We start from the raw sequence: 13867 nt of genomic DNA, 5'->3' as shown, positions 1-13867 counted from the left end.
ATGTGTGCTGCAGTTGATTATCTGCCTGTCATTGGTTTTTGGTTTTTCACTTATTTTTCTTTGCCTTAGCTATTTTGTTGTTGTTGTTCTCTGGATCACAGAATTTCTCATCACACAAACCATAATGATTGACCGATATGCACATGCGTAAGTGTACATACTGCTCTCGATCAACGTTGTATACTTTGATGTCGTGTCTCATTCGCTGAGGGGTGCTGGTGGAAAATGATAAGTCCATGGAAACGTTCGCTTTTCACATACTTTTTCTTTATTTAAAAATAATTAAAAATTAAACAAATCATTATAAACACAATGAGGAAATGATACACTACAAAATAAAATGCAGCACACAAGAAATGAAAATAACTAACTACCGCGAAATAAGAGGGTACCGAAAAAAATTTACTTAGCTAGAAGGAATTGATTGATTTTGATTGATAAAACTATAATTAATGAGGCACATAAAGAAGAATTTGTATGTTAAGTCGAAGATAAATTTAGTTTCGTGTTTTCGATCGAGAATAAAAATTTTGATTAAATTAGGTATACTTATCAAAATGTGTTCGTAATACTTTCCATCACTTAGGCAATGCATAAGAAAAATTTGGGTGTAGTAATTAATTACGGATATTCCATAAAAACATTGCAACAAAATTGCTTTTTCTTCGAATATCAATTGAAATTTAATTTAGGCAATGATTAAATTTAATATTAATAGGTTTCCTATTTGTAGTGGTGCGGTGAAATGATATTCAGACCTAGGCAACATTTAAATTACATTTAAAATTAATTTAAGAAAATAAGCATTTTCAACGTTTTGTGTTTTGTTTTGTTTTGTTTAAAACATATTTTGCACTCTTCTTTTTTCTTGTATTTGTATTTCTATTTACTGTTGCTGACATATCAAACTAAATATTTATATTAATTTTTTACAATTACATATATTTTTTCTAGGTTTTAGATTTTCGTTTTTTTTTTGTTTTTTACATTTTCGTTTTGGCAGTGTTCACATTATGAAAACAAAAATATTCTTTTTCCATTAAATTACTAGGTTCTTTTTTTGTTGTTTTTTTTCAGCGCTTGCTGTTTTTGTTGCTGCTTCACTAATTAAAGAAATCTGCTTAGCTTTGGTAGATTGTACACAATTTTTGCTGTTTGTTCAAAACTTGCGGCTAAATGCTAGGTGTGAATGGGGGAAATGCGATCAGGCTGCTATAGCTTAAACTTACACTTAACAAGGCATTGAAACAAATCGAATTTGCAATTGAAACGATAACGACGATAACCATACGATAACGAAAACGATAACGGCGACAATAATGGCAACACAAATATCAATCAGAATCAGAGAACTTGAATTTCCATCTTTGTGCTTGTGTTGTGATGTTTTCTTTTTTGTTTTTCCTCCTTTTTTTTTTGTTTATGTTTTTTATATTTTTATTTTTACCACCCCTCTCTGCTCCACGAGTTAAGTGGTTTTGATTAGCGTTACGCAAGTTTTTCATCGTTCCTTGATGGCACACAGTTTCCGCTGAACTCCTCCTTTCCTTTCTCCGGCTCTGGCTTTTCCGACTTTCTCCGCTTTCCCGGCTTTCCCGGCTGTCCCCGCTTAAATCTCGCCTCACATGTGGCGCTTCATGTGCAGCGCCAGGTGATCGGACCTCGAGAAGCAGCGATCGCAGTTGCGGCACTTGAACGGCTTGGCACCTGTGTGTTTGCGGTAGTGGCGGGTCAGCTCGTCGCTCCGCGCGAACCTCCATTCGCAGCCCTCCCAGGAGCACTTGTACGGCTTCTCACCTGCAACGGGAAGGGGGGGAAAACTCTTATTAAATAAGTTACTTCCAAAATGGTAAGAGCTAAAGTTCACTGGGAAAAAATGGGGGATCTAAGAGACCTACAATATAAATCCCAGAATATTTCATTCTTTTCTTATGATATTTAATCTATGCAGATCTTATTTTATACCAAAACAATTATGGTTGTTAGTGATATTAAGAATGCTGAGTAATAATATTTTTAAAATGTTTTTTACAACGTTAGCATGTACTTATTACTATCAATAGGCAAAATATAGAACATTTCTTTAATTAAATGGAAATAATTATTATGATACAATTTTAAGGAGAAGTTTGATTTATGAAAGGTTGTTTAAGCAAGATTCTTGTTAGCAAGGATAGCTGTATTTATTATAAGTATTTCCGGATTAAGGCAATCTTATTTTCGTTCAGTGTCTAGAAGCTGCCGCAGTGGAAAGTGGCTGCAATTTCTCCGCTACTTCGCTGCTGCAGCACAAACAATAAAGCGCATAAATATGCGTGCTCGGGGAGGCAAGGGCTAGAGTTTGGGGAAACATTTTTTATTTAGCACGCGCCTGCCAAATGAAAAAACTTTTTCGACGCTGGAGCTCCGCGGACGCGAAATATGCATAAAGTAAAACACGAGTAAACAGAGGGTGGTGGCCCAAAACGGGGTAAAATGGTTATAAAAGCGGGGCGGGTGGGGCCAACAAACGCACAAACAGTCAGGAATTTAAGACAATTAAAAATGAAAAACTGTAAAATTAAAACCGAAACGGAACGAAACGAAACGAAATGATGCTAAAGTCGACGTCAACGGTGTGCCAAGCGCGGTCCTTTGCCAACATTTTTCATGCGTGCCAAAAGCCTCAAAGGATACAAGCGGAGTAGCGCCAAAAGCCAACCAGAACCAGAAACAGAACCAAATACAGAGCAGGATCCACAGCCAGAGCCAGTGCCAGAATCCGAATCCGAATCAGAAACAGAGCCATGGCGAAAACCAGCCAGCCGAAAGGAAAAGGAAATGCAGAAGTTGTAATTTCACACAAAGCAAAAAAAGAGGAACCTAAAAATGCGGAGCCAGAGCGAGAAAGACCTGAATAGAGCGGGGTGTAAAGCTGGCCAGTGCCAGTGCCATTGCCACACACTGAAAAAATACGAGAAAGCAAGCCCAGGCCCCCCGAAAAAAATAAAAATGGGAAAATTATTTCAGTTTAAAAGACAAACAGCAGCCGAGGCAGGAAATTGCCGCCGTTGCTGCCGCTGGAAAAGCAGCAGCAGTGGGGAAAAAAAAGGAAAATGGAGCGAGATAACCGGCAAGTAGACGACGACAGCCAAGAAAAATGCATAAAGCTGAGTGGAAAACTTTGTAACGCATACCACACACACATAGACTTGGCTTAAAACTTAATGCATGCGGAAATGTGTGATATTTCCGTGCTCAATTTCACATTATGCACTTGCGGCTTTCCTCCCATTTTCCACCCTATTTTCGCCACATTTTCCCCCATTTTCCCCAAGCCAACTCTTCCGTTGACCGGAGCTTGGACTTGCCGGCTGTCTTAATTTCCATTTGTTTACACTTGGCCATGGCTCAAGTCGCATCTGTGTGTGTGTGTGTGCTTGTGTGTGTGGATTTGCACGTGTGTTGGTGAGTTGTTGGTGAAAGTTTTTGGTAACCATCTTGGTAATATTGATTTTATTTGTTGGTGAATATGAAACTATGCTGATTTTTGTAGTAAAAGTTAAGTTTAGTGAATGTGTAAGTTAAATACCTCAATAAAATTAAATAAATTAATATTTTAAAGAATTTTTTTATGGTTGATTTTGTTGACAAATTCGGTATTCAGTTTCCGTTGGTGGATTATGTTGATATAAAAGTTGATTACTATGATGCTGTGCTACCGATATTTTATGGATGAAGTTGTTAAAGATTGTATTGAGAACACAATAAAGAATATCTGAAAATGTGTTGTTAATTGTGCTACTACTAATGGCCTTGCTAGTTTTGTTGGTAAGTGTGTTCTGGTGTTGAGGATAATGTGAATATATGAATGTGGGTGACTGCCACTTGCACTTTGGCATGTTGTCAGAACTGTTTTGGTATCGAAGCATTGGCAATAAATAAACGAATGCGCACTCACACATATCGTTGTCTTTGGCACTTTGTTGGCCAACCTCCACCTACACCTCCCCCTCTTCTTCCCCCTCATTTTCCACCCCCTCCGCCTATCAGTTTTTCTCTGTTTCTGACTATCTCTTTCTGCCCTGCAATCCTCTGGCTGTGTAAATCAGCGTCAAATGCACAAAGTGCAGGCCCAGAGATCTAGGATGCGACCCCCAAGAGTCTCGTATTGAAGTGCATTTAAACGGCAAAAGAGCTGGCAGCGGGCGGTCGGCAATCCGAGGGGAAAAGCAGCGATAAAGCACCCAGAATGGCCGTGTTATCTGGCCATTGAAGTGACCCGGCAAAACGAAACGAAACGAAACCAAAAACGAAATGAAACCGAAACGAGCCAACAACAAAATATGGGAGATGTCCAATAACTGACTAATTGGATACCCTTTTTGGGGGTTTCCATTCTTGAAATGTAGATAAACCTTCTGGGAAAATCATCATTAAAAGATAGTAGTTTAAATATACATAGTATTTTTTTGCTATTTTTTTATAGTTAAGAAAAACACAATTAATTAAAATCAAATACACATATATTTAACATAAAATAAATGTCAGTTCGATATACCCTTTTTCTCTACTCTTTTGAATGCACTCTGCGGACCTGGCCCAATAGTTTGCTATTACTCAAGCCCAGGATATTGGCCATTTCAACGGGCCAAGCCCAGAAGTATGCAATGGCCGCGCATGTGGAACAAGATGGTTTTTCCGGGAAAAGCCCTTTAATTAGTTTTCATGGCAAGTCATCTGAGCTGACATTGTTAGCAGCGATGGCGATGGAGCTGGTGGAACTGGCGGAACTGGTGGACCTGGCCAAAAAGCCAGCCAATCGGCAACTGGGTTAAGCGATTTTCGCCTGCTTTTATTTCCTCCAATCGCGCCGAGACGTCGCCATGTTAATTTATTGAGCCGAACGCAGTTAAAACTTAACCTCAGCCGTTTGTCTGTATATATACGTATATATTGATAGTTTCAGTTTCAGCCCCGATTCCGGCATGGCCATAAAGCCTGCACTTGTAAATTGTTTAAAGGCAATAAGGAGGCGGCCACGAAGAAGGCAGCCGCTTAGCAAAAAGGAGCAGCGAATGGAGCCAGTTAATATTTTATAAATTTCACTTGGCGCTGGGTTTTAATTTCAGTCGGCACTAGGAAAGAATGCACCGTCGGGAAATGCGGGATGGGGCGGGGGCTGGGGGCTGGGAAAATGGCTGAGGAATCTCTTTTCCTCCGTGGCTTGCCTCTTTATGGAGCTGCTCGATGCCTTCTCGGCTTTTGCACTCAACACAATTTTTATGGTCTGTTTGCGTCTTCTCACTTGATTGCATTTGTAATCTTTTCTTAACGGCTTCGGCGTCTCGGCGCTTTTCCTGCTTTTCCGGGATTTTCCCGGGCTTCCTCAGCCGCTGGTTGCATGCCACTCTGGCATTTTTATAGCCGCCTGCGTTTAACTAATTGAAATCGTTTGTGGCCAAAGTTTGCGAGCATGATTTTATTTCGCCGAATGTCGCTTTAATTGATATTCAATTGTGCCCATACATACATATATCAACTGCATGTTTGGCTGTGTGGGAGGCCAATGCGCTTGAATGGCTTTCTAATTAAATGGCGACGGGACGACATGCAAATGGAAATGGTCGAAAAGCCACAGGAGGAAACGCAGGAAGTGCGCTCGAAAACCCAAATCAAATTAATTTCACTGTCTGTTTTCCGCCCAACCCGTCGCAGAATGTTCAAGGACACTGTTTGGCAAATAAATAATAGCTCGTCATCAATTATTTGCATGCGTCCGCTTTTCAAATGCGACAACATTTTAAGAATGCTCCATCTAGGCGCTCTAATGAAATTCTCCTCCGAGCTTCATTTGCCATGCAAAAAACGTAATTCATTAGGTTTTCTTTAATTTAAAAACCTCGCCTGGTCTCCATGGTATCATTAAAATAATTACGTTTTCCTTTTTCGCCCGGCTCCTTTCATAACATTTTTTTTCCTTTTTTTTGGCCCGGCTCGCTGGAATTCGGGGCCAAATCAAATGTTTCAATCTTATCGTCGGGCCAACACCTTGGCTTTTGATTTATTGGTCTCCCTGGGTTTTCCGTTTTCCTATCTGCCCTGCTGCACTTCCAGTAGTTGAACATGTGTAATTAATTAAAAACTCTTGAAGTTCAGGTTCAGGTTCAGGGGAAACTATGGAAGTTTGCCTTGGCAAAAATTAACACTTAAAGCTGTTGAGGCAACAAAACAATGGGCCAACAGGGCGGATGAGCGTTTAAATTTAGTTGGGTGCTTGGCTTTTGGTTTGGCCAAGATAAACTGAGAATTATGAGCAAAAACTTTGACTGTTATGGATTTTTATTGAACCAAAGGCTTTTGGCTTACTTGTGGCCAAGGCAAACAAGAGCAGGTCCGGAATTCGATGTTAATTAAAATGTTAAGCTCCGCCGCCCGGGGCCAAAGTAAATTTATAAATTGAGCAATATCCTGCGGCTGTCACAGAAAGTTGTTGCTGTTGACATTTGCCACAAAGTGAAAGGAGGGCAGGACCTTTGCCGAGCCCTGAGCTGCACATGAATCTTGCTTATGTGCTGATGATGGCCACGCCTTCAAGGGGCCATTTCGGCCTGGAACAGAGCAACTTTGGCCAACATTCGGCCACTGGACAAACAAAGCGGCCCAAAACCCACTGCCATTCTGTCGACTTGAGTGAGAAATAACCGAGGCCCGAATTTCATTTGCCGACAAAACATGCTGGGCTTGCAAAGAACCAAATGGGACTTGGGGTCGGGGCAATGCCAACACTTGCATGCATAAGTAAACAAATCCACACATGACCTGCCATAATACCCATTCAACCAACCCACTCTTCATCCAGGGTACACACTATTCGGAACTAAATGCGGCAGAAGGGCTCTTCCTGCTTCTTCTGTATAAATTGTTTGGCAAAGACATTGCAAAATCATTTGCCTGGCATTTGAGTGTGTGCCAAATGATTTGTTGGTCCCACCCCTTTTGGCGCCCCAAGAAAACTGACAAGCCAAAACAAAGAATGAATCTACCAAATTCATAAAGCAAAGCGAGAGCAAAGTCCTTGGTTTACACAGAAAAGAAATGGATTGGATATTAGGAAGATGGTAAGCTAAAACAAGGTTTAAGTTGCAAAATTGAAGAAGGTTTCTCAATTCTAAACTTAAATGATAAGAGTTTTTCTCAGCAGATAAGAAAACCAGATAAAAATTTAGAAAAATACTAAACTGATTGGAAACAGGGATATTTGGAAAGCCCATCAGATTTTCCTTTCGGTGCACAAATTTTAACTGAATGCGCACAAATGTTTTTCGCCAACAACTGCAAACTTTTTTTTTTGTCCAATTTTTGGCAGAACTTGAAATGGATTTTGGTTTTCTATTTTATGGGTTAAGTGTTCGCTGGCAGAGCTCTTGTAAGCGCACACGCACACGCACATCCATTCATGTGGAGCACAAATCAATAGATTTGCTCTCTCGTGTTCGAATGTGGTTGTAATAAAATTACATTTCAACGCTATTTCAACTGGCGATGTGTGTGTGACCAATATTTCATGTTTGAATTATGCGATTTTTATTGAAATTTCAAGCATCGTCTGCTGTCAGGCGATGAGGTTGTTTTTGGTGGCCATGCCCATGCCCATGCCCATGCCCAATTGCCGGTGCCCAATCCCCGTCGGATGATCCTGCCCCCCAATTCATCCAGCCCATTGCATGTTTTTGCCGCTTTTCCCGCCGCGACTGCAAGGCTGTGGAAAGTGGAAAGTGGGGAGTGGACGTGGTGGACAATGGACGGTGTCGGTCAAACAATGCAACATGTCACTCCTGCCTGTCCCAGGGAATTCTGTCGAGGACATTGTTGTCGCAGCCCTCTGATTTATTGGGGCAGCACAGGAGCACAGCAACACAGGTGAGGTTGCTGGTGGGTTAAGGTTTTTCGGCCCTCTTCCCAAGGCACACGCTTTTAATTGCCGACTGTGGCAGTTGGAAATTCGGATCTGTCAGTTGCACACACACTCCACACACACACACTGCACACACTCTCTCACCGCACTCAGTTCATTCATATTTTGGATTCCCCACCCACTCACCTGTGTGCGTTCTTTGGTGGGCCTTCAGGTGCGAGCTCTTGGTGTAGACTTTTTTGCAGCCCAGAAATTGGCACTTGTGTATTCGCCGCTTGGCGTCCGGGCTGTGTTCGCTGTGATGTTGGCGCGGGTGGTGCGATTTGGAGGAGCCTGTTTGAGAAAAAAAGGGAACAGGGTTAAGAGGGGTCTTGAACTAGGTCAAGTATTTGCCAAACTCACCATTCGATGACTTTTCGGCCCGTTGCGACGTCACCTGTTGCTGCGGTGTCGCTGTGTTGCTGCTGTTGCTGCTGGTGCTGCCGCTGCTACTGCTGCTGCTGCTGCTGCTGTTGGCTGCCGCACTGAGCACGGCGGCAACATTAGCATTGCCGTTGTTCTGCATCTGAATGACGCGGGCCAGACTGATTCCCGCGGCTCCCGGTTTGCCGTTGGCCGTTGTCAGTCGGACGATGGTGCTGCGCGGAATGTTGCTGTGGGTTGGCTGATCGCTGGTGTTGCTGCTGCTGTTGTTGCTGGAGCTGCTGATGCTGCTGCTGCTACTGCTGTTGCTGCTGCTGATGCTGCTGCTGCTGCTGCTACTGCTGCTGCTGATGCTGTTGCTGCTGTTGCTGCTACTGCTGCTGGTGCTCTTGGGCGAATTGCTGCCGAGGCCCTGCGGCGATATGCTCAAATGCTGGACGGCCAACTGCTGTTGCTGCTGCTGCAGTTGCGTCATTGTGGGATTGCTCTGGCTGGTGAATCGCAGGATTGCTGTTGCGGGTGTGGAGTTGCTCGTCTGTTGGTGTTGCTGCTGTGCCTGTCGCTGCTGCGGCTGATGTTGCTGCTGCTGCTGCTGTTGCTGTTGCTGCTGCTGTTGCCGCTGCTGCTGTATCAGTGCCGCCAGATCGTTGGCCTCCAGTTGCTGGGCGTAGTTGTGGCTGCGCAGGCTGGATTCTGGCGAGGAGGGCGGCGTGAGCGTGGGCAGCACAAAGTCCTGCACATGACCAAGGTGCAATCTCGCACTGCTGCCCTGGTGACCCTTGGCCTGGACCACTCGCACCTTAATGCCCGGCGCCGTGCTGTTCCGGGAGCTCACTGTGATGGTGCTGCCACTGCCCAGACTGCTCAGCGGACTGGCAATGATGTTGCTGCTGCTGGTGTTGCAGGTGCCACTGCTATTGCTGCTGATGCTGCTGCTGCTGCTGCTGCTGGTGGGCGTCATGTTGCCCGCACTGCCGATGCTGGGATTGGGGGAGATGGCCGAGGGTGGCGCCGCCAGGAGGACACTCAACTTGTCGTCACAGCCCACCTCGTCGTCCTCCTCGTCGATCCGCTCCTGCTTCACCAGCACGGAGCAACTGAGCGCCTGGGAGCCATTGCTGTCCCACGAGATGCGCGAGCAGATGGACGAGAGCGAGGAGGTCGTCGAGATCGTGTCCAGGTGCTGCTCCTTGATCTTCAGCTCCTCGAGCAGGCGGGCGTTCGTGGAGAAGATGTCCCAGGGGTTGTTCTTCTTCTGCAGCTTCGGCTCATCCTTCAGATAGCGCTCCAGTTCGTAGCAGGTCTGCAAAGAGGGGAAGCGAGAAAGTTCATGAAAGTCGGTCCATTAGGGCTGAAGGTTAATGGAAGCTGTGCCCAATTCAATTTGCGATGGGTGCACATTGCCGGAATTTTCGAGCACATTAAGCCGATAATTTAGGGACGACGACGCTTGCCCGCGGCCAGAAACATAAACATAAATTTCAAATTATGCTTTATGCCTGGCGCAATTACAGGTAATAATTTAGCGCATTGGATTTATGGCCAGTTGCATACTTTTCGTGGCGCCCCGGAGTCGCCTAATGGAGGCGACAATTAAGTGCACATGAAAGAGGGGCTGTAAAGAAGTGGGTGGGTTGGTGGCAGAATGGGTGAATGGGTGGCAACGCCGGCGGGCCATGCCTTTGATCTGGGCTCCACTCGAGCGGACTCATTTGGCAACTCGTTGCAAGTGGTGTGCACACGGTAAACAGCAAACTGCAAACAGGCCGCCGGCACCTGCCACGCCCCTTTGATGCAACGCTTTCAATATTGAGAGGCAAATTTTTCGGGAGTACGTAAAACAGTCTCTTAAAGTCTGAGCCACAAATTGAACACATGAACGGCAATTTGCCCAGTCATTTGTATAGACTGGGCCCCTTTTCGGGTATTCCGATTTGATTGGAACGGCCAGCAAATCCTATTAAGTGCGATGCAAAGCGCTGAAAGCCAATGAGCCGGAATAAGCAGCCACATCAGCAAAAGGGTCGAGGAATGCCCGTTTTGACCATTTTTCCGGCTCACACATGCCCGTCGCGTAAATCACTTTAAGTGTTATTTCAAGAAAATAATTGCAACACATAAATTTCCACAACCCTTTTGCCACGATGGTCACACACACTGAGAACAGAGAACAGGGAAAACTATAATGGTTTATGAATCGGGATAATGGCTGAGAGGGTCTAGCATCCAGCTTAGACTTTCGGTTTTGGCCTCAACACATGATTAATGGGCGGCTGCTGCTGCTTTTGGTGCATTTCCCTCCCATTTTCCTTTTATTTTTAGTCAGACAATGCAGGTGGTGGTGGGGTGAAGTAACAATCTTTGAGCAGAAATCTAAATAAAATGTTACATGCGCGCAATGCAAAAGCAATTTGATATATTGTCTCGGGGGCGGCAGGTGGAAAAGGGGGGCGGTGCTATCAAAAATGGCATTTTGATTTATGCCCGGCTGCCTTCGCTGCTCCTGGCGATGCTGCAAACAAATCACGTGAGCCAACAGGCCAAAGATTAGACGCGACTTTCAAATTGCTGCCGGCAAACAAGGGCACAACAACACACACACCAACACACACACACACCAAGGATGGGTAGTTCACCTGATTGATGGCCAGCGGGTGTGCAGTTCAGGTCCTGGCCAATTTATAAAAAAAAACAATGCCGGCAACGAACTTGTTTCCTCGGTTTTCCCAGTTTTCCCGGCCAAAACAATATGCCGCACTTGCGCCATGTTAAAACACAATTATCGGGCTAATTATGATGCGTTATCTCACGCTCGGTAATTAGTATAATTAGTAGTGTGTTGCCAGGACGGCTGGTATTGTTGGCTAGTTAGATTTTGGCTAACAACTAAATGCTAGGATTTAAATTAATTTGAAAACCACATTCGTATATTGTATGCTTTTGCGGGAGGTGAAAATGGGTTTTCAAAATCCGAATTATTGTTGATAAGTGCAAAATCTAATTGCCATCACTTGCCAATCATCAATTTGAAATGCAGAGCAGACTCACTTCGGCTTTAATACACGAATTCGCCTGTTAATAATTTATGTTCGTACAATCCCCGAAAATGAAGATTAAATGAAAATAAGCAGACTAGTGGGCTTTATGCGAAATAATAATTCGGTAACTACGTTGAATAATAACCGTAATTCCCGTAAACAACATGGATGCATGTATATAATTATGGATATTGACGGTTTTCCTACTTAAGCCCTTAACAACAGCAACAACGAGAGTGGAAGAAGAACACTTAGCAGCAGATTGAAGAGGGCAAAAGTTGCCTCTTTGTTGTAATCAACATAATTATTGTTGGCACAAAGTTTTCCAAGCAGGGAAGAAGAAAAAAGAACAACATTTTTCTGTCAATGATGTGTGTGTGTGTTGGGATAAAACTTTTCTACTTTTCTTAGAAAAACTTTTTTTTCTGTTGCTCATTTGTGTTTAATAGAAATTTATTTGCCCGCCTTGGATGTGTGGGTGTACGGGTTTTTCGCCATGTAAACTGGTGCGAGGGTGACGACAAAACACTTTTGCGCACTTTTTCCCAGCAATTTATGTCGCTCCACTTTGGGCCACATAAAAATCTTTATTTCCGTGGCGTTTATTTGCCGTCTGCCTTATGTTTCGTTTTCGTTTTCTATTTCTATACCAGCTCCTGTTTCTGATCCTAAATTGTGGTTCCCCATTTCCCATTTTCCCATTGCCATTTGTTTTTTGTATACTTTTTGGTCTCCTCCAGGATTGTGTTTTAACTCTGAGCTGGTTTATGCGCTGCACTTAGGCGATGTGGTGACAGCTGCGGTTATTAAAACCTGCAAATTGTATTTATATCCCCCGGCAAAGTGGAACCAAGATTTTGACAAGCCGGAAAAAAAAACCAAATAGACATATTTCGGCATAAATTTATTGGCTCACAGATTACCCAGACAGGGGAGATTGTGCAGATACGGAAAGTGGGATGATGTTATCCCCCACTTTTAGGCTAAACAAATTATAGAAGAAGCTTCACCACAATGGAACTTGAAGCCAGGCTGGTGGGGGAATAAAAAAAAAACTCGAAATCCTTAAATTTTTGCAATTATCTAACCACAAATTGTTTGCCTAGTCTAGAGCATTTGAGTTCTCAAGAGAAATAGAGGACCAGAACTCTCATTGTGTGGGACACGAGCAAATAAAATTTTTGAGCCAAACCGGATGAAATGAATTGTTTGCCCAAGGACCAAAACCAAACGATCCAGGACTTTGGTGGCAAATTGAATTTGGCCACAGCAAATAGAGTCTGTCATTTTTCCGGGGATGAAAGTGTGTGTGCCCACACATGCTAATGTAAAATAAAAGCATGCGATTAAATTTAATTATCCAGCATGTTTATTAAAGTTTACAAATGCGATATGGCAGGCGGGGAATATCGCACAATTGGGAGAGATTTGGAGTATTTGTCTGGCTGGCAAGCACACACACACACACTCTCTCACTGGGATGGAAAATCCCTGCGGGATGCCACGCCCCCATCTGCTCGGCCTTGGTGGGCGGAACATATTTAATTATGTGTGTAATTGAAAAAGACGCAACGGCAGTTAAGGAGCACATACGCATGCCTCAAGGAGCAGGAAGCCGAGGCAGCGAGAAAAATCAAGCCGTGACTATTATGCGGCACATGTCGGCGAAGTGTCCTGGATGTCCTGGAAGTCCCGCTGCGATTTTACCACGAGTGTGTGAGTGTCTCCTCGGTGCGTGTCTGTGTATTAGAAAGACATTAGCAGACGCCAGCGGGCGGCAATCGCCCTGCGGTTACAAAAAGCCAAGGACTCAGGACTCAGAACTAAGAACACAGGACTCAAAGCTAAGGAGCATCTGCCATTGCCCCAAAAAAAAGAACGCTACACAAATACAATTTCGGCTTCTCCTCCTCGGCCTGCATTATGTCATTTAATGAGCCATAATTCCAGAGAGAGCCTTAAGTCCTCACCCCTCGAGGGAAATGTTTGCTGAACATTTTTCCGTTTTCCATTTGTGTCTTGTTGCTGGCTGCCTCCATTTTGAAAGTTTTAATGAATGAAACGTAATGAAATTATGCCGACAATTAATGCCGCCTGAACTGGAAGCGAAGAAAGCACTTTAAGACTCCAGTGGCCCATTAAAGAAGAGCATTGACTTTCAGCGGGAAAAGTAGAAAGGCAATTGCTGTTTCTCTCATTCAGAAAATGTATATAAATGTTCCAAGATTTGGATAGGAAATAGATTCTCTCATTAGGGAAAAACGTATTCAAAAACAATCATAACATGTGTGATTAAACCTATAATATGTATGCACAGTGGCAGGCTTAAGTTCCATTAAAGCATTGAAATCTATACTTATGTATTGTGTCAACTTTAAGTACTCCACAAATTAGTAAAATTATTGCAGGTGCAATATATCCAACAAATTTCTCACTCACTGTCGACCTGTTTGCCATATTGCACTGAATATATTCCGAAAGCCACACATATTTATATCTATACACACAT

At 43.6% G+C, this 13867-nt stretch overlaps 1 protein-coding gene across 1 annotated transcript in view; it reads right to left on the bottom strand.

The window, feature by feature from the left end:
• Positions 1-1063: 1063 nt before the first annotated feature.
• Positions 1064-13867, bottom strand: part of LOC108041068 (Krueppel-like factor luna) — a 112315-nt gene continuing 99511 nt past the window's right edge. The window contains exons 3-5 of the mRNA XM_017118842.2: positions 8300-9623; positions 8084-8230; positions 1064-1797 (exon numbers count right to left, since the gene is read on the bottom strand). Of these exons, the coding sequence (XP_016974331.1) occupies positions 1622-1797; positions 8084-8230; positions 8300-9623 (1647 nt within the window). The 3' untranslated portion in view covers positions 1064-1621. The remainder of the gene's footprint in view (positions 1798-8083; positions 8231-8299; positions 9624-13867) is intronic.

The sequence above is a fragment of the Drosophila rhopaloa genome, unplaced genomic scaffold (genome assembly GCF_018152115.1).
Source record: "Drosophila rhopaloa isolate 14029-0021.01 unplaced genomic scaffold, ASM1815211v1 contig_115, whole genome shotgun sequence".
Taxonomy (NCBI): Eukaryota; Metazoa; Arthropoda; class Insecta; order Diptera; family Drosophilidae; genus Drosophila; species Drosophila rhopaloa.
This window is presented reverse-complemented; position numbering and strand designations above follow the sequence as displayed.